The sequence below is a fragment of the Onychomys torridus genome, chromosome 7 (genome assembly GCF_903995425.1).
Source record: "Onychomys torridus chromosome 7, mOncTor1.1, whole genome shotgun sequence".
NCBI classification, from domain to species: domain Eukaryota; kingdom Metazoa; phylum Chordata; class Mammalia; order Rodentia; family Cricetidae; genus Onychomys; species Onychomys torridus.
In genome coordinates, this window is record NC_050449.1 from 53,137,932 (window position 1) to 53,158,785 (window position 20,854).

Genomic DNA, 20,854 nt, shown 5'->3' on the forward strand with positions numbered 1-20,854 from the left:
TCATGGATACTGGGTGCTTAGAGAGAAGCAGTCTTGGGATGGGGAACAGGTGGTTCTGAGCTCACCCTGATAGACTCCTCCGGATGACAGAGCTGAAGTTGGGGTGAGGGGGTGGGGGTGGCCAATGAGTTGGGGGATTTGGGAGTATCTGTCTGGAGATGACATCGACTCATGGGGCCTGTCTGTGATGTCTGTGGGAGGCAGCTATGCTTGTACCCCTGGTTCCGACTCACTTGCCTCTGTCTCCTCTTATAACCACCCCTCTGGGTATCTGCTTTGCTGCTGCCCAGATCACCCTGTTGCCCTTGGGAAAACCCCAGCTCAGCAGCAGTGATAACTTCAGGAAGGTTCCTGGAAGGAAGGAAGAAGGAGTGGCCAGGAGTTCTGCCCCTGCCAGGGAGGCTCCAGATCCTGCTGGAGCGGCCTCTCTAGGCTTACCTGCCCTTAGACCCGGCTCAGCTCAGGAGAGGAGCTTGCTTGAGGATTCCAATCTTTGATCCTCCCTTTACTGTGGAGAGATGTTGCTGTTTCCCTGGTCCATCCCTTTCATGGCAGTAGTCATTGTGGTTTATACAGATTTTGGGGCTGGAGAGATGGCTCAGTGGTGTAGAGCACGTGTTGCTCTTGCAGAGGACCTGGGTTTGGTACCCAGCACCCACATCAAACAGCTCACATCTACTTATAACTCCAGATCCAGGGGATTTAACATCTCAGGCTGCTGAGGCTCTGCTCTAGTGCACAGACCATACAGGCATATACATATACACAAAATAAAAATATATTTTTAAAATCTAAAAAAAAAATTTACAGATTGCAGTATCCTAGACCCTGATATTGACTCCATTGTGTGAACACAGGGACAGGTTAGGGCTAAGGGTTGTAGTTATGATTGATGACCCTTGGGTTATGAGAAACTGCTCTCAGGAAAAATTGGTGGCAGGGGGATGGATATCAGTTGCCTGCAGAGTCAGGTAGAGGGCTGAGCTCCAAGCTCTTAAAGTTCCCCTATGGCCCTCTGGGTCAAATCCACAGGGCCTGGAAGATTCTGTGAGTGCTAGGTAACCTCTTCAGATGGCTTGGTTGCTACTGTTTCTTTTTTCTTTTTTCCTTTTTGAGACAGGGTTTCGGCTGGAGAGATGGCTCAGTGGTTAAGAGCACAGACTGCTCTTCCAGAGGTCCTGAGTTCAATTCCCAGCAACCACATGGTGGCTCACAACCACTTGTAATGGGATCTGGTGCCCTCTTCTGTCCTGTAGGGACACATGCAGACAGAACACTGTGTACATAATAAACAAACAAACAAATAAATAAATCTTGAGACAGGGTTTCTCTGTGTAACAGCCCTGGCTGTACTGGAACTCACTTTGTAAATCAAGCTGGCCTCGAACTCACAGAGATCCACCTGCCTCTGCCTCCTGAATGCTGGGATAAAAGGCGTATGCCACCAAGCTCGGCTGCGATCCATTTATATAAAACATGCATTTATGCTTAAGATTAAGGAAATGGGTAAAGGAGCTGAGTAGAATGTATCTCTTCTCCTCCTCTTTCTCTTCTGTGAAACAGGTTCACATCACAGAGTCCAGGCTGACCTCAAACTCAAGACCTCCTCCATGCTACTCCAAGACAAGCACACTACCAACCGATCCACATCCTCAGCTCTTTCTAGGGATTTTTTTTTTTTTTTTTTTTTTTTTTTTTTTTGGTCAGAGCCGAGGACCTAACCCAGGGCCTTGTGCTTGCTAGGCAAGCGCTCTATCACTGAGCTAAATCCCCAACCCGTTTTGAGTTTTTTTTGAGACAGAGTTTCTCTGGATCCCTGGCTCTCCTGGAACTGCTCTGCAGACTAGGCTGGCCTCAAACTCTTAGAGACCCTCCTGCCTTTGACTCTCTGAGTGCTGGGATTAAAGGTGTGTGCCACCACCACCCAGTAACTTTTAGGGAATTTTCAGTGGGTGATTTCAATCATTTATAAATGGTTATACTTTCCATATTCTCTACAGCAAACATAAAAAGTTAAGAGAAAACACCTCTGTGAAGTGTAAAGTGATAAAACCAAACATATCCAGAAACTAACCTTAGGAGCCAGAGGGTCACATTTATAGAATAGTCTGTCACTTTCCTCAGTAAATACAATCGTGTGTCATTTAGCCACAAAGAAACATTCTGAGAAATGTGTCATGAGTAGATTTTGCTGTTGTACAAACATGGTGGAGTGTGCTTATAGGAACAAGACAGTTCTGACATCATTGGGCGGTGTAATCTTAGGGAGCTATGGCATAGATGAGTTGCCCATCATTGGCTGAAACAGCATGCAGTGTATAACTGTGTATGATGACCTGTGTGTCAATTTATGTGAGGTCAAGGAGAGAGATCACCAGGTCACACATGACTAGGCTAATGGTATGAATGAGGTTGCCTGGATCTTCACGATGTGACACTGGACAGGGTTAACTTTTTCTGATCTGTATGATGTTGTAGTTGGAGACTGGATAAACTCCGAGGGTCCTGGAAGAATTTGGGCCAAGTCTGTAATTCGATCTTAAAGACAAGAAAGTGTGTTGGTTTATTTGCATGTGCATGTGAAGACACATGTGTGTTGCAGTTGTATATGCCCATGTGTGCACACACATGTGGGATTGAAGAGCAACCTTGGATGGTGTCCCTCTGGAGCTGACCCCCTTGTTTTTTTGAGACAGTCTCTCATTGCCCTGGAGCTGTCCCAGGAGATTTGGGGGGCTGCCCAGTGAGCCCACTGCCTGTCTCTGCCTCCCCAGTACTGGGATTACACCCTGTGTGCTGTCATGCCTGGTTTTTTGTGTAGTTCTGAGGATTGAATTGGGGTCTTTATGTTTGCAAAGATGTACTTTGCAGACTGAGCTCTCTCCCCAGCCTGAAAAAGAGAATTTTGCCTTGGCCCAGTCACAGAACTGAGAGTAACTGAGCATTTGGGATTCTCGGCCTTATCTTTTTTATTCTAGTTATTTACATACAGAGGGACCAGCACCCAGGATCTTGTTACATATTCCAGACTTTGAACTGCCTATCTTGACCCAGCTTCTTGGCTACCCCTCTTCCTTTGAGAACCCCCAAGCTCACTCAATTGGGGCTATTCTGACATCTGATGCCCAGAGAAGCAGGAATTGGGGGTCCTAGTCTATGAAGCTGGTAGGTGGAGGTGGGACCTTAGAGGCTACTGGGAAGCCCCACCTGCCCAGGGGAAGAACACCTCCTTACTCCTGGGACATTTTTTAAATAGTTTGGCTATCAAGGCTGAGGTACCTCCCACTGTCTGAAGGTGATTGAGGCCACCACTTCCTAGTCTGGGGCAGTCCCCATCCCTCCCAGACACACTCACTTGTAGGCCAATTGGAATCTACTTTCCACATCTCTAACAACATTTGATAAAGGATCCTGTACACCGTGGCCTTTCCCAGAACCTGATAGTTTACAGTAACTGCTAGGGCACCTTAGAAACTTCTGCTTTCAGCAGGAACATGTCTGTGTCCATACTCCAGGGCGGGGCTGGAGGCCCAACTCTTCCTGGACTAGTAAGCAGTTGCCTGGAAGTTAAAACGAGGTGAATAGACTGACTTTTTTTTTTTTTTTCCCTGGGGCAGGCATTAACTAAGCTTTAGGTTTCCAGCCAAGAAGCTGTGGGAGACACCTACCAATAGACAAAATACAAATGAAGATGACATATTTTGACCTATTAATTGGCAGAGGTGAATAGTGCTTGGATATGAAAAAATGAGTTCCCTCTCAGAAGGCTGGTCACTGGGCTAATGGGCATGGCATTTGAAAGTGGTTCCAAATTCTGACATCTTAAAGTTTACCTTGTACATCAAGCAAGGGTAGGGGACAGAACAGCTGCCCTGGATGGACACAGTGAGGCTAGTAGGAAAAGAGACTCCCAAGCTCCCCTTTCTAACATGGACACATTTCCCTCTAGCAATCAACAAATGCATGGAAAGGCAGCACCTATGAAGAGCTCCGTGCCTTGCACAGAGAAACCAGAAAAGGTCCAGGAACCCCCAGGTGACAGGTAAGGCCCCTTTCTGATCAGAGATAAATCCAGACTAGGAAGGGTGGGAATTATCAGGACTTGTTAGTGAGGGGACCTTTAAGGACTGGAAAGATGCCTCTGTCATAAAACACTTGCCTTTCTAAGCATGAGTACCTGAGTTCAATCCCCAGTGCCCATGTAAAAAGGAAAAGGCTGATTGCGGCGGTGTGTGCTTGAAATTCTGGTGCCAGGGAGGAAGAGACAGGAGGATTTTGAGACTCACTGGACAGCTGCTGGTCTAGCCTAACTGGAGGGCTCCCGACTGATGGGAGACACTGCCTCAAAAGAGGGGGATGGCTTTCCTGAGGATGACTCTCAAGGTTGTCCTCTGGCCTATATGCACATGCACACATGGGAATACACACATTCACACTTGCACACGTACAGATATGAGAGGTGGGGGGGGGGGGACCTTAAGTCTGAGTCAGGCAAGACACCTTAGCATGCCTTGTAGGTTGGGCAAAGCCGCTGAGGCCTCTTCCTCCTACCCTTCCAGCCTGTCCCAGTACATTGGGACCTAGCAGGGGCCAGGCTTCTCAGGTTACCAGTCTCCTCCCTGCCCACCTGTCCTTGGGCCAACCTGGCCAGAGCAAAGCTTTGTATTTCAGCCCGTTCTTTCCTGCTCAGTAGCTTCAGTCAGTTGGTTGAATGTGCTGAGTGCCTCCATGAGGACCTGCAGGCTGCCCAAGGAGGCTGCAAGGAAAGCAGATCTGTCTGTATCATGGCTCTGGAGCTGTGAGTCTAATGCTTCCGTCTTGTACACCCTAGACTGTGGTCCCTGGAGCCACATTGCTTGTGTCTTTGCCTACTCCTTGGCTAGAGAAATCAGAGTGTCTTTGCTGCGCAGGGCCGAGCAGCCCCTCAGCATTGTGGGAGACTGAGGCTCAGGCCAAGCATACCTTTGTGAGTGTGGCACTCACATCTGCTTGGGAAGGAGGCCTCATGAGTGCCCTTCCCTAGAGATGAGTGGGGCGCTTACCGTTCTTACCATTCTATCGAGTTTCTCAGAGAAGGGCTTAGTCTCCAATCTCTGCTCCAATCTTCTGGCTCAAAGCCAGGGCAGAGTTGGCACTGAGGATACATGGACAGGACTCAAAGGTTCCTTGTCCCTGGAATGGAATGTCTCCTTTGCAGTCTGCACTGGTCAGAAGGCTCGAAGAGTGAAGAGATAAAGAAGTATGGCCGGGAAGGGGTAAGTGTGTGGGATGCTCAAATTTTTGGTCCCTTGGCCATCAGGCCTGTTAGCAGGAACCCAGGAGACCTGAGTGAGTGCCCTGACCTTGGTGGGAATGGTATGTCCCCTCTAGCCACTGGCTCCCTGTAAGAACTCAACATTACCAGGAGATGAGCTAGGCTTGGGACTTAGCCCTTCCCACCCTTGCTGCTTACATGGGGATCCCTGTGGCATTGTCTCCTGGTGGCTGGAGCAGAGCCCTGTGGTGGTCTGATTGATGGCCTCTCAGAGCCGGGTCTTATGTTTGCAGGCACTGTTGAGCAAATACAACCAGCAATACCACAAGCTGTTTAAAGACATCCCCTTGGAGGAGATGGTTCTCAAAGGTGAGCTGTTTCCAGGGCATGCTTGTTTGGGACCCAGGCCTTCTACTTGGGAACCTTTATGCTTAATTGACATGTGGGAACAGTTTAGCCGCAGTTGGCTCTTTTTTCTTCAAAAGTGTGAGGAGACAGGGTGGTTTGGGATGTGCAGTTGAGTTATGCAGGTTTGCCTGGGAAGATAAGATTACCAGCTTTCTGTTCTGGTCTCACCAGTGAGTGTTGGCCCTGGCCCAGACCTCTCACTGAGCATGTAGGGACATTTGCACAAGCTAGACCCTCTTCTCGGGGCAGGGTAAACCCTCTTCCTGGCTAACAGAAGTCTGGGGCTAGAGACCTGGACAGGAAGTTGCTTGGACCTTGTGGGTTCGAAAGAGGAACCAGGTGGCAGTCTGATGAGGTGGAATGGGATGCTCAGGATTCTCCCAGGACCCTTTGAGTGCTTGTGAGATAGATTGGAGGTGGGGACAGGAGCGACTGGGGACAGGTGAGAAGGTAAGAGGCTCCAGACCCTGGGGCTTCTCCGGGTTAACCTCACTCACGGCTGCTTTTTCTCCTGTGACCCCCAGTGTGCTCCTGTGCTCTCCAGAGAGACCTCCTTCTCCACGGGCGGCTCTATATCTCTCCCAACTGGCTCTGCTTCCATGCCAGCCTCTTCGGCAAGGATATCAAGGTAGCAATGAGTGCTGAGGGTCACTATGACTCAGTAAGGCCCCTGTCCAGGACCAGGGGAAGGACAGTCCCCTGTCCAGGACCAGGGGAAGGACAGTCCCCTGTCCCGTGGGCATGCCTCAAGCCATGCGTGTCATGCACATGCTTGGTACAAGGTGATTGAAGCCTCTCACTGGTTGGACAAGGAGCATTGAGATATCTCACCCTGTGTTCAGGGAAGTAGTTCTTCTGCTAAAATGCAGGCCCCTTTCTTGATCCTACATCTGGCCTGAACAATTGACAGCTAAGTTATGCTGGCTTCAGGGATCTCAGAAATGCTTTCAGGGTCAGAGTACGGTGTCATTTTTAGGGAGAGTCACTAGTGTGACTAAGAGCCAGCTCAGGGGTCTCTGAGTAGAGTAAAGGATTCAGCAGAACCACCGTCTTTGGAGTCTTGGATAGCAGGGATCATGCACAGCAGAGAATCTGTGTTATCAAGGCTGGGGCATGGAGGTAGGGATAGCTGGAAGGGGACCCCCAAATGAGAATGTGAAAGCTCTAGATGCCCCCTGCACACAAACATGGCTTCACCAGGGTATGCATTCTTGGCTGAGTGACAGCTTTGTCTGTCCTTGGCTCCAGTGCAGCAAACCAAGGGGCTGAGAGCAGCATGCCTCTCTTTCTCTCCCAGGTAGCCATTCCTGTGGTATCTGTGCAACTGATCAAAAAACACAAGATGGCGCGGCTCCTTCCCAATGGACTGGCCATCACTACAAACACCAGCCAGAAGGTCTGTGAGTCTCCGGGCCAGCCACTTCTCCCCATCATAGCTCCAGAAACTCACAGCCTGATGCTGGCCTACTCCCTAATGAGCCAGAAGACCCTTTCCCAGGTGGAGGTCTTGGTGTTTCTCATGGCCCCATCCACCTCTGGGCTTGCCCCCAATCCATGGACATGGCCTGCTGGTACAGCAAGAAGTCCCATCTCACCCTAGTCCTTTCTCTTTCCTTTTCATGTCCCAGTATATCTTTGTGTCTCTGCTCTCCCGGGACAGTGTGTATGACATGCTGAGGAGGGTCTGCACTCACTTACAGGTATGGAACCCAGAGGCAAGGCTTGAGCTGGGAGACTGAACCCAGGTCTTGGGATAAGGCTGTTAGTGGAGATTAGCCTGTTTCTCTAACACAGGGAATGGGAGCAGAGAGAGGGGACTTACTGTACAGGTCATTGCACCAGAGGCTGTATTTGAACTATGCATCTCCAAGCATATCTTTTGGCCGGTCTTTGTGTGTACATTTGCCCTCACCTACGCCTCCTTGGTGTATAAATAGACAGGGGCATATGGCTGCTTCTCAGTATACCCTCTGGCCAAGGTGAGGAAGGGGAAGTAGGGAGGGGGCGGGGCATAGGAAACCAGCTGCCTGGGATTTGCTCCTCGACAGTAGTACAAAATACCCCCAACCATCCACAGCGCACAAACTCTGACCTGGGCTTGGCCTGACACAGGTTTGTGAGGGCCTCCCCATGTTTAATCTTGCCTGTTCCCTTTCCTCCCCAGCCTTCCAGCAAGAAGAGTCTGAGTGTAAGGAAATTCCCCCTGGAAGCCAAGTGCGAGTCTTCTCCGGTGAGCGCTGAGGCTGGGAGCGAGGGCCTGAGAGTGAGCAGGGCCCTAAAACTTCAGGGCCACCGCGTAGAAGTAGGACACAGGTTCTAGAGCCAGGAACCACACTGTGTTACGGGTCTCCCAGACCACATGCCATACAGAGCACATAGGCCCTCAGCAGATTTGCCGACTCTGACCAGAAGTATACCCCCCAAACACTGGCTGAGTCGAGTCCCAAACCAAATGGATGCAACGCCAGTCATCCATCCTCTTTCTTTTCTCAGAGGAAGGGGGACGTTCAAAGCCACAGCCATATCCTTAGACAAGAACTCCAAAGCCAGGGGCTGGGGAGGTGGCTCTGTGGTTAAGAGAGGTGGCTGCTCATGCAGAGGACCTGAGTTCAGTTTACAGCACACATATGGTGGTTCACAACCATCTGTAACTCCAGACCCAGGAAATCCAATGCCCTCTTCTGGCCTCTCCTGAGCTCAATACATGTGGTTACACAGACATATAAGCAAGCAACACACACACACACACACACACACACACACACACACACACACAAATTACACTGAAAAAAAAAAAAAAAAGGAACCCCAGACTTACACTTCACTGAGACTCCAGCAATATTTCCTCCAGGAACTGAGGCCCTGCGTAGGGATGTGAGCTTTGGGGGCAGAGGTGAAGTGTCGGTGACCTCACAGTGGTTAGTGCCTCCTCCGTAACTCTAACTCTGAAGCATCTAACTAAGCACACAGCATATAGAATTCCGTGCAAGGGGCAGAAGCCATTGTCCCCTTTTGTATTGATAGGAACCATAAGTCACCTCTGCCATGGTCAGTGGCTCATTCAGAGTTAGAATCTGGATTAAAAGAAGCCATCATTTGTACTGTCTGAGGCAGTTTTGAACTCAGATCTGAGCACAGACCTGGGTTGTCTGAGCCACTATGTTCTTCAGAGGGATTGTTTTGGGGGAGGGTAAAGAGGTTCATTTTCTTCAGTGTCGTAGCTACTGGTAAGTTGCTCATGCTCATACAAGCAAGCAAATTAAACTCAGTGGGTCAAAACCAACAAAGCAGGAGGTGTGAAAGGAGGCGAGGACTAGATGTGAAGCCAAAAAGGATCAGCTGGGGTGAGAGGGAATGGTTATGATGCATTGTGTATAGTATGAAATCATTTAAAATGGCATCAAATTCAACCAAACGTCTTTTCAGTAGTAATATTGAATGGTATAATTACAGTTAATAATACATAAAAGATGTTTTCTGACAGAGGGATGATATAGACAGGGTGTATCCAGGTGAGACATGTTGCAATATTCTTCTCCTGAATAGGCATCTGGATTGGTAATTTAAGCTGGAGAAAATCTTGATAACCCGGACAAAGGATACTCACCTTCTGTCTTCTCCACAGGAAGTCCTTGTCCCTGAGATGAAGTGGAGAAAAGTGTGCCCAGCATCCACATCCCTGTCACTCCCAGACGACATCTCTTGTGTCTCTCGGATCCCCACAGATGCCACAGATAGCTGCTTCTCCTCCAGGAAGCCTCCAGGGTCTGGTGAGTTCAGGATCCTGATTGTGGCAATTACTGGATCTTAACCTTTTCTTAAAAGAGGCTTAACCTTTTCTCTTACTTCTATGTGAGAGCCCAGTGTGGCTGGCCAGGCTTTTGAGAGCTGTTTCTTTCTTTCTCCAAACCCATATGGAAAATCCAAGAGCCCAAACAGCTTCAGGACATGAAGGGAGGGGAGCTGCCCCACTCTGGGTGGGGCCTCCAGTGAGTGCTCCCGGAAGATGCCTAGCTGCTCTCCCATTGCAGAGACCGTCTGTGAGGAAGATATGCTGGAGGAAGAGCCCACTGTGGACCAGGAACTGAGGCTGTGGGATTCCCGGCTCCTCAAAGTCATCTTTGTGATGTAGGTGTCTATACTGAGGGAGGTCTCTGACCCAGAGGGCTGGTGGTCATGGTGATGAGGTGTTTGAAACAGTGCTTTTAGAGTGTTGACTGGTTATTACCTAGACCCAAGGGGATGTTCCCCATCAGCTCCAAGCTCTTGGTGGTTCTGAAGACCTCAGGGCTTATCCTTTACGTCTGAGTCCCTGTATTTAGACTTCCGGCAGTGCAAGGGGCAGGCTAAACTGTTGAGAAAAGGTAAAGCTGCTGCCCAGGCTTGGGGAGCCGTCAGATAACTGAGAGAGATGCTAGCCGGAGAAACACGTCCTCTCCACTGCCTGCCATTAGGACAATTTTCAGGACCCTGGCATGTCTGTATCCCTCTCTTCTTTTTTTTCCTTCTAACATGCATATGCATGTATACATGTTCAAATGTATGTGAGTGCATGTATATACCCATGCACATGAAGGCCAAAGGTTAGCACTCTAAGTGTCTTTCCTGACTGCCTTCCAACGTACACACCAAGGCAGCACCTCTCATTTGAACCAGCCTGGAGAGAGAGGCTAGAGTCTTTGCTCAGGTCATTGCCGAGGGTCACAGAGTGGCTGAAGGGATGAGCATCATCAGGCTGTGGCAAAAGCCGAGGAATTCCCAGAGTTCTGGAGAGGGCCTGGGTCTGGGGCACCTCCAGACATTGGCCAAGTCTTACCTTCCGGTGAGTTTGTGGTACATGTAGTCCAGGAGACAACTGGCCAAGGGTGGGGGAGAAAAGAAAGGCAGATGAGGAGAAAGACCCAAACTGATTTACTCAGAGGTTTGGAGTTGAGACTGGTGGGTGTTAAGCTTGGACAGTGGCTGTGTGCTCTGTAGTATGGGTCTCAGAAAAGAGACCAAGGTGGGTAAGGGGAGATAGGAAAGGTCACCCAGAGAAGGGGGGCCTGCGGTGTGGGACCTCAAAACATCTTCCCGGTTTGGGCACCAAATGTTAGATGGGATTGATGTGGGCAACATTGGAAGTAAAGGGTAGAAAGAAGACGGGCGCCTCCCGAAACAGCTGTTCTTTAATCAGAACACTTCTGATTGAAGGGCTGCAGTTCCTCTGTGCAAGTGAGACTGTGCCTCAGTGGCATCAGGTTCTTGGGGTTTAATAGGACAGAAAAGGGGGGACGTTGGGATGGAAGAGTCCATCTGCAGGTTAGTTCCCCTGAAGTCTGGAAGGGCTAGATCCCACAGGTGTTATCAGTCAACTTTCCTGTCCAGAGCTTCTCAACCCACCCAAGGCTTTTAGATAATTAACCCTTCATCATCCACATCCTCTGCCGCCTATGTTTGATTTTCTTTTTTTTTTTCCTTTTTCTTTTTTTAAAATATATTTATTGATGTATACATTATTCTGTCTGCATGTGTCCTTGCGGGCCAGAAGAGGGCAGCAGATCTCATTACGGATGGTTGTGAGCCACCATGTGGTTGCTGGGAATTGAACTCAGGACCTCCAGAAGAGCAGTCAGAACTCTTAACCGCTGAGCCATCTCTCCAGCTGTGTCTGATTCTCAACCTCAGCCTCTCTAGGGGAATGGGCCTGCTGCCTTAGAGATTGACATCATCTTAAGGGCTACTGGAGGGGGTGTAGAAGAAACCAAGGTGGCGAGGAAGGAGAGGAGGATAATAGTTTGAGTTGGCTGGCTTCCTCCATGGCTCGGCTATAGGGGCTAGAAGTCCTGCTAATTTTAAGGACTTTTCTGGGATGACAAGCCTCAGACCATCCCTAGGACGATGATGTTGGGACCTGTTTAAGGAACAGGAGCAAAGTGCTCTTTAAACCCCCAGTTTGGGGAATGGGGTAGTTCTCCTGCTATTTCTGGTGAACCTCCACCAATGCCCTTTCATCAGGAGAAAGGCTCAGTTCCTAGCTTGTAATCCCATTTTGTAGCTTGGAGGTTCATGAATTAGAGGTCAGTCTGGACTACTTAGTAAATTCCAGGCCAGCCTGGGCTATGTGTTCAGATGGACTCAAAAACAAAACTAAGCTAAATTGGAAAAGTCATGTGCAGATGTAACTCAACTGTAGAGTACTGGCCTGGCATGCACAGAGCCCTGGGTTTGATCCCCAGCACTGTATAAACAAGGTATGTCGGCATGTGCCTATAGTGCTAGCAATTGGGAGGTGGAAGCAGAAGGCTCAGGAGTTCAAGGCCATCCTTGACTACATCTCACTTTTGAGGTCAGCCTGGACTGCATGTATTGTGACCTTGTCTCAACAAAACAAAACCGGGCTGGAGAGATGACTCAGCAGGGAAGCCTGCTTGCCTTTCTGTTTCCTAGTACCCATGTCAGACAGTTCACAAGCCCCTGTAACTCCAGTTCTAGATGATCTGATGCTGTCTTGTGGCCTCTGTGGATGGACATGTGTGCACGCACACACAGACACACAGATGACACACACATACCCCAAAACCAGAAAATCCAGAACCAGACTCAAACCCCCGTTGCTCTGTTTCTCCAGGATCTGCTTCTTAGTCGTATCCTCGTCCTATCTGGCATTCCGTATCTCCCGGCTGGAACAGCAGTTATGTTCCTTGAACTGGGGTGGTCCACTCCCAGGGGACAGGTGAGGCCCTTTCTCTTCCTGATGCCTTTGGGATTGAAGGTAGAAGGTCAGAGCCAGGCTGCTACAACCCCGATTGAGCTTGGCTCTGTTTGAACTGTTTGAACTGGCTTGATGGCCCTGAGCGGGGTTGGGTATGTGTGCAGGGTACCAGATCTCACTCTGGCCCATTCTCGAGGGGATCTCTGGGTCTTTCCTCTGATCTGAACATCTTTCTTGTGTGCAGGTAACAGTTGCTTGGCCTTCACCCCACACCTTGTCCAAGGATGTTCTGGTGCTGCCTCTACCGATGATTCCTGGGGTTCCTACTGCAGTTGTGCTGAGAATGAATATGAAGGAAAATATTCTAGATCCTTCCTCCAGCCCCCTCCCCCAACACGTCTTCCCCCAAAGAGTGATCTGAAGTACCCGTTTACAGATTAACAGGCTCCTACAGTTTTTGGACTCAAACAAAACGTTAGATCTTTTGTCTTTTAATCAGTTGAGGAGTTCTGTACACTAAGCTTCAACGACCACTTAAATGATAGAAAACACATTAACTTTGCTTTTTGTAAGCAATGGTTCTGGCACACTGACAAAGCCCTGGGGGCCTCCTTCAGGACAAAGGGCATGCTTTGATACCTGGATGGCTGCTTGCTGTCATGTGACACACTCCAGTGAGTGTAGGGGTGTGGGGGAGGGTTGGGGGAGTCACAGAGGCACACATCGCCTCTGTGAGCTCTGCTGCCTCCCCCACACTCTGTGGTCTCACTTGGACCTCTGGAGTCCTCAGGACTTCTCTGCAGGGAGCCAAGCACCTCAGGGCCTGTGAGGAGGCTAGGATGTAGAGACTAGAGCTCATAGCAGGGGGTTAGCAAGAGACCAAACTTAGCGCTCAGAGTTGAGCTGGGGCTCTGGGGCTGGCCCTGAACTTGGAAAGATGCTTTCTGCTGAGAGGAAGGGAGTGGGGCTGAGATTGGAGGTCCCAGCATCCCCATTCTGCAGTATCCCCCTCTTTGGTAGGACAGGCAGAAGAGGGACTTTGGTATTTGGTACTAGGTCTATTCCTAGTGGTCACAGACATTTCCAAAGTCCTGAACATAAGCAACAGGAAGGTGGGGAGTTTGATTTGAGGTCGAGCTGCTGGTGTACTTCCTGCATGGCCAACTGCACTTGCCAGGGTGGCTTAGCTGGACAGTGGGATCTGACAGTCGTGTTGGGCCATTTCCTGGCAGAACTCCGTCATATCACCTGCAGACCATACGCGACAAGCCAGTCTGCTGGGTCCAGTAATCAGAAGTAAGACAGAGGTGTGCGGGTGGGACAGGTTCAGTGCAGAGACTAGCTAAAGTTACTTCTCTGACTCGCTGGGGAGAAGATGGAGGTAATGAGATAGGTGTGTACTGATGGTTTCGCCATCAGGGGTCTTCCCCATGTCTGCTTGTCTTCTAAATAGAACTCTGGTTCATCTCCTCAGGACTCTTCATCTGCTAAGACAGTGCCTTGGAAGGTCCTAGAGGGGCCTAGGGAGGAAGCCAGAGGTATCAAGGAAGGGCACAGTGGTGGGTGGGGTGGCGCTGGGAACAGCCATGTTCCCCCACTTCCGATGCTGATAGGAAACCCAGGTGGACATCATTGCAGAGCTGTGACTGTCTCATTGAGCACAAATCCAGGCAGGACTGGAGGTGTGACAGAGGGTGACGACTCCCTGAGTTCGGACGAGAGGCCTCCTCCTGTTCTAGTTTCTAGGACTAAACGTAGAGCCCAGCCTTGTATGTTGTTTGTACCAAATCTTTACATCTCAGGTGAAACCCGGCGTCCACTTGGTTCTTCTCCCAGGACCACACCATTAAATGTCCGTCCTTCACTTCCTCTCCTTTGTTCTAAAACTCCCCATCACTCTTCCCCATCGACTTTTCATAGAAACAATCCCCATCGCCCCAGGACTTTCCCTCCTTGGTCCCTGCCAGAAGATAAGAGAACAAATCCATTCTCTGAGCCTCGCTAGGTTGAGCCAGGGTTCACGAGAGGTGCCAAGTCACACGTGGCTGTGCCAACATGCTGTGGAAAGCCTGGTCTCCAGCCAGACCAAGGCTCAGAGAGGGCAGGAGGCTGTAGGGTAGCTGGCTTTGGAGGTGCACTTGGGGCCAGAGCTTTGAGTGATACATGTGTGTCCATCCCTCCGGAGGGTTCTCTCTCTGCTTCTCCCCTTTGTCCCCGATCCAGCACCTCTCGAGGAGCTGCATGTCTTTGTGATTGTTCGTAGTCTATGAGTATTTATACATTCCCAACTGCACTGGGAAACTCTGATTCTCTGAGAGTTTGGTGCAACAAGGGTAGGTTGTTCCAGCGTGGCATTAGCCTTTGAAATAAATAAAAAAAGGTGTTAAATCCCAGGTACTGGAAAAAATGTTTTCTAAAAAATAAAAACTTTGATTTTTCTAGTGTCCTGTGATGTGAAAGTTCACTTTTTATCGTTCGTGTGTGTGTGTGTGTGTGTGTGTGTGTGTGTGTGTGTGTGTGTGTGTTTAAGGCAGAGGACAACTTTGGGTATTGTTCCTCAGGTACTAACCACCTTGAGACAGGGTCTCTCAGTGGGCTGTCGTTAGATGACAGTAGACTAGACTGGCCTGGATAGCCCCGGTGGAGCTCCTGTCCCACCTCCCAGGGCTACAGATGTGAGCGTGCTCTACTATTCCTGGCTTCTTTATGTGGTGGGATTGACCTCTTCACTGAGCTGTCTCTCCAGTCCCCGTTTTCATCTGAAAGTCTTTTTTGAGATTTATTTACTTGTTTATTTATTTATTTATTATTTATTTATAAGCAAAGATTTATTTATTTATTATGTATACAATGTTCTGCCTGCGTGTATGCCTGTGTGCCAGAAGAGGGCACCAGATCTCATTACAGATGGTTGTGAGCCACACCATGTGGGTGCTGGGAATTAAACTCAGGACCTCTGGAAGAACAGCCGGTGCTCTTAACCTCTAAGCCATCTCTCCAGCCTGATTTTATTTATTTTTATGTGTATGAGTGTTTTACCTGAATGTGTAACTATGAACCACTTGTGTGCAGTGTCCACAGAGGCCAGAAGAGGGCATTGGATCACCTGGGACTAGAGTCACAGACAGTTGTTAGCTGCTGTGTGTATGCTGGGAACTGAACCTGGGTTTTTTGCAACAACGGAGCCATCTCTTCCAATGTATGGAAGTTTGAGCCAGAAAATCCTGTGGTCTTTCCTATAAGTGACAGTCTAGAAAATCTAAATTCTGTTATAACACTTTTTAAAAATTTATTTATATGGGACTAGATGATGGGTTAATAGTTACGAGCACTAGCCTGCTCTTTCAAGGGATCTGGGTTTGAGTCCCAGAACCCACAAGGTGGCTCACAACCATCTCTAACTTCAATTGCAAGGTATCTAATACCCTCTTCTGATGTCCATAGGCAGGCAAAACACCAACACATGTAAATTTCTTGTTTGTTTGTTTTTCAAGACAGGGTTTCTCTGTGTAGCTTTTTCTGTTCTGGAATACACACTTTAGACCAGGCTGGTCTTGAACTCACAGATCCACTTGTCTCTGCCTCCTGAGTGCTGGGATTAAAGCTGTGCACCACCACTGCCTGGCTAAAATAATTTTTTAATTATTTATTTGAGTAGTTGGGATGGCTAAATCAGTACAGTGCCTGCCATGCAAACATGAGATTCTGATGCTGCTGGTGGTGCTCCAGGATAGCCAGGGCTGCACAAAGAGAAACCCTGTCTCAAAAAAACAAAAACGAGACAAAACAAACCACCACCAAAAACCCATGAGGATTTGAGTTCAGTTCTTCAGAAGACATGTAAAAATTGGGGGCATGCATCTGGTAACCACTATTGAGGAGAACAGAGATAGGTAATCCCTGGACCTCTCCAAACTGCCCGCCTAGTCAAATCAATGAACTCTAGGTTTGCAGAGACCTCAATAATTATGGCAGAGAGCTCAAGAGATGGTTCAGGGCCCGAAGTCGCTTGCTCCTTCTGCAGAGGACCAGGTTGGATTCCAGCATCTGCAACAGACAGCTCACAACTATCTGTAACTCCAATTCCAGCAGATCTGATGTCCTTTCCTGGCCTCCAAGGGCACCAGGCACACACATGGTGCACATACATACAGGTAGGCAGAACACATACACACAGAATAAAAATAAATATTTAAAAAACAAAAAAACAAGCTGGAGGGTCTGGAGAGATGACTCCGTGAGGGAAGATGCTTGCCATCACATCTGACAACTCAAGTTTAATCCCCAGACCCCAGTGGTGGAAGTAGAGAACCAACTCCAACAAGTTGTTCTTTGATTTCCAGACACACATCACAGCATGTGTCTGCATGCACACACATTTATATAGACACAATAAATAAGCGTTTAAAAAAGTTTTAAGGTGAAGACGGGATGGAAAGATGGCTCAGTGGTTGAGAGAACTTGTTTTTGCACAGGGCCTGGGTTCACTTCCCAGCACCCACACAGTGGCTAACAACTGTGGTATTGTGTTCCCCCAAAATATTGTGTGTTCCCTGAAATAAACTTATCTGTGATCAGAGAACAGACAGCCACTAGAACAGAGCCAGAAATGGTGGCTAGAAAATGGGTCAGAGCAAGCCATAGCAGAAGTTGGGCGGTGGCGGCGGCGGCGGTGGCGGCGGCGGCGGCGGCGGCGGCGGCGGCGGCAGTGGTGCATGCCTTTAATCCCAGCACTTGGGAGGCAGAGCTAGCCGGATCTCTGAGTTCAAGGCCACTTTAGAAACAGCTAGGCAAGGTGACACGGCCTTTAATCCCAGAAACCCAATTTTTAATCCCAGGGATTGGAGGCAGAAAGGGAAAGATTATATAAGGCGTGAAGACCAGAAACTGGAAGCATTTAGTTAGTTAAGCATTTGGCTGGTTTAGCAATCAGGCTTTGGAGCAGCACAGTTAAGCTGAGATTCATGTGGAGGAGGACTCAGAAGCTTCCAGCTTAAGGAAACAGGATCACCTGAGGAACTAGCAAGGTGAGATAGCTGTAGCTTGTTCTGCTTCTCTGATCTTCCAGCATTCACCCCAAACTGGCCTCAGGTTTGATTTTATTAATAAGAACTTTTAAGATTCCTGCTTACCAACAACTGTCTGTAACTCTAGTTCTAAAGGATATGATGTCTCTTCTGACTGCTATGGGCTCCTGACTTCATGTGGTGTGCATGTGCACATGCTCACAAACACACGTACACATACATACACACATACATACACATACACATATACACATACACATATACACACACTATATATATATGCTTCTTTTGTTTTAAATGGAGAGTCATCAAGGAAGACTCCTGATATTGATCTTTGTCCTTCATACACACATGCACCCATGTATATCCACATGAACACATACATGCACATCCCTATGCACATACATAAGAAATTAAATAAAGGTAAAAATGTATTTATTTTAAGATTTATATTTTCTTTTCTTTTCTTTTCTTTTTTTTTTTTTTTTTTTTTGTTTTTTTGAGACAGGGTTTCTCTGTGTAGCTTTGCTCCTTTCCTGGATCTCACTCTGTAGACCAGGCTGGCCTGGAACTCACAGAGATCCACCTGCCTCTGCCTCCTGAGTGCTGGGATTAAAGGCGTGAGCCACCACTGCCTGACCAGTTTACTTTTTTAAATTAAAAAAATTAAATTCTATTAAAAACTTTTGTGTATGTGTGTGTACATGTGCAAATTCGTGTGTATGAATGTGGGTGTACATGTGCTATGGGGGGTATGGAGATGAGAGGACAGCCTCAGGGCCAGACCTTGCTTCCCATTTTGTTTAAAACAGAGTTTCTTGCAGGGTGATGGTAGCTCACACCAGCACTCGGGAGGCAGAGGCAGGTGGATCTCTGTGAGTTCGAGGCCAGCCTGGTCTACAGAGAGAGTTCCAGAACAGCCAGGGCTGTTACACAGAAAAATCTGTCTAAAAAAAAAACCAAAAAAACAAAAAAACACAAAGGCAGGGCTAGAGAGATGGCTCAGAGGTTAAGAGCCCCGACTGCTCTTCCAGAGGTCCTGAGTTCAATTCCCAGCAACAACATGGTGGCTCGCAACCATCTGTAATGAGATCTGGTGCCCTCTTCTGTATACATAATAAATAAATATTAAAAGAAAAAAAGAGAGAGAAGGGTTGGGGATTTAGCTCAGTGGTAGAGCTCAAAAAAAAAAAAAAAAAGAAAGAAAAAAGAAAAAGAAAAAAGAAACAATTCTTAAAAAAAAAATACCAAAGGAAAACAAAAACCAGAAACAAGTAAACAAAAAAAGGCAGCTGGGCAGTGGAAAAAAAGGCAGGAAGGCAGGGTTTCTTTGTTGTTTCTCGGTTGCCTGTGCCAAGCTGGCCAGCCCACAGGCTTCTAGGGATCCTCCTGTGTCTGCCTCCTATCTCCTCTTGGGGACGCTGGGATTACAGATACTCATGTTGCTGCATCTGCCTCTAACAGGGGTCTCGAGGATCTGAACTCAGGTCCTCACACTTGGACAGGAAGCGCTTGCATCCACTGAGCCATCTTCTCACCCCACTTAACATTTCTTTTAATACAGGGTCTGGCTGCATGCCCAGGGGCCCTCAAACACTCAGTCTTCCCGTAACGGCCTCCTGGGTCCTGGGATTTCAGGTATGTGCCACCCTGCCTGACTCATAGCACATTTTTAACTTAATCAAAATGTTTTCTTATGGTGTGTGTGTCTGGAGATGGAACTCAGGCTGTCAGGCTGACGCAGCAAGTAGCTCACCCACTGGCCCTCTCGCTGGACCATATCAACCTTTTCTTTGTTCCAACAATGCCCTCTTCTATTAGTGAATTCACTCAACAAATATTATTGAGTCCAGACTATGTGCCAGCATGCTAGGCACTGGAGATCCAGCGGCAACCGTGTCAGGTAATGTCTGTGTTTTAAACACATTCAACTTAAAATCCACATAAAGGTGAGTTGTGTAATAAATATGCAAACAGCCTGGGAAACTATAGCTTGATGTTGGGTTCCATAAAGGAAAATCAGCAATGTAAGATAAGGAGGAAACTGCCTTCAGACAGGGTAGTCAAGAAAGTCCTCTGAAGTGACACTTAGGCTGGCTGGTCCCTGAAAGATGAGAAACCAGTCACAAGAGGAGCAGGGATAAGAGCCATTTCTGGGAGAGGTTCAGGGACTGCAGAAGTTGGAAAAGAACATTTATGTCTAAGAAACAGAGACTCTGGGATACCAGCCAAGTTGGGGGGGTGGGGATGCGGGATGGAATGAAAAGGGGCCTAAGGGCTGACTAGCTGGCTCAGTAGATGCAGGAGTTTGCTGTATAAGCCTGAACCATTGGCATTTGAACTCGGGAACCCACAAAAAGGTGGAAGAAGAGCATCTATCTACTCCACAAAGCTGTGCTCTGAGTTTCACGTGAGCAAAGGCATGTGCAACCACCCCCACATCAAGTGCACTCAGTAATAATAAGTCAATAAAGTACTTTCCAAACAAGGCTGGAGGGCTGGGCATATAGCTCAGTGGGTAAATCATTTGTCACATGTGTTTAACTACCTGAGTTTGAGCCCCGGAACTGACTCAGTGACGTTGTCCTCTGGCCTCCACACACACACACCATGGCATTCGTGTGCCCATTAGTGCTTACCACACACAACACCAACGATAATACAATAATAAACTAAATGTAAAGAGGCTAGCTAGAGATATCAACAGAAAAAGCAAATGATCCAGCTGGAAAATAGACAAAAGATTTGCATAGATATTTCTCTTCATGGATTTTTAGAAAATAGTCATTAACCAATGAAAAACTGGTCAGCATTTCTACTCACATTAAAAACCATGGAGAGGGGCTGGGGAGATGGCTCAGTGGTTAAGAGCACTGGCTGTCCTCCCAGAGGATCTGGGTTCAATTCCCAGTCCCCACATGGCAGTTCATACCTGTCTGTAACTCAGTTCCAGGGATCTGACACCCTCACACCAACGCATATAAAATAAAGTTAAATAAATTATAGAAAGAAAAAAAAACATGGATAGGCTATCACAGGATGGTTGCCATCAAACAGAAAATTGCAAGTGTTGATGAGATTATGGCACAATTGACCTCCTTTGTACTGAGAGGAATGAGGTCGTGTGGCTTGTGGCTAGGGTGTAGCTCAGGGGGAGAGCAAATGCTTGGCTTGCTCAAGGCCCTGCATTCAATCCCAGTACTAAGGGAAGGAAGGACAGTTGAATGTTACTCAAACAAACAAAAATAAATAAGAATAGATAACTGAACCATTTCATTTTTGGATATGTACTCAAAAGACTTGAACGTTTGGGGTGGAAGGCCCTTTAGAGGTTGCTGGAGCCAGGTGCTTTGTGGAACCAGAAGAAATAAACATTTGGATGTAACAGGAAAATATGACAGACCAGTTGCAGACTTCTGAAAAACCCAGCGAAAGTCCAGGAAACTTCTTCAAACTACACTTCCATCTCTC

General features: G+C 48.0%; 1 protein-coding gene across 4 annotated transcripts in view; it reads left to right on the forward strand.

Moving 5' to 3' along the window:
• Gramd2a (GRAM domain containing 2A) overlaps positions 1 to 14,743 on the forward strand; it is a 36,678-nt gene extending 21,935 nt beyond the window's left edge. For 2 of the 4 annotated variants that reach the window (XM_036191757.1, XM_036191760.1), the window contains exons 2-12: positions 3,950 to 4,042; positions 5,198 to 5,255; positions 5,548 to 5,623; positions 6,187 to 6,290; positions 6,960 to 7,058; positions 7,291 to 7,362; positions 7,827 to 7,892; positions 9,288 to 9,432; positions 9,694 to 9,790; positions 12,273 to 12,377; positions 12,601 to 14,743. In XM_036191757.1, the coding sequence (XP_036047650.1) occupies positions 3,950 to 4,042; positions 5,198 to 5,255; positions 5,548 to 5,623; positions 6,187 to 6,290; positions 6,960 to 7,058; positions 7,291 to 7,362; positions 7,827 to 7,892; positions 9,288 to 9,432; positions 9,694 to 9,790; positions 12,273 to 12,377; positions 12,601 to 12,604 (919 nt within the window). In that variant the 3' untranslated portion in view covers positions 12,605 to 14,743. Of the gene's footprint in view, positions 1 to 3,949; positions 4,043 to 5,197; positions 5,256 to 5,547; positions 5,624 to 6,186; positions 6,291 to 6,959; positions 7,059 to 7,290; positions 7,363 to 7,826; positions 7,893 to 9,287; positions 9,433 to 9,590; positions 9,791 to 12,272; positions 12,382 to 12,600 lie in introns of those variants that run through there. The other 2 variants (XM_036191758.1, XM_036191759.1) reach the window with 2 other exon arrangements.
• The last annotated feature ends 6,111 nt before the right edge of the window (positions 14,744 to 20,854 follow it).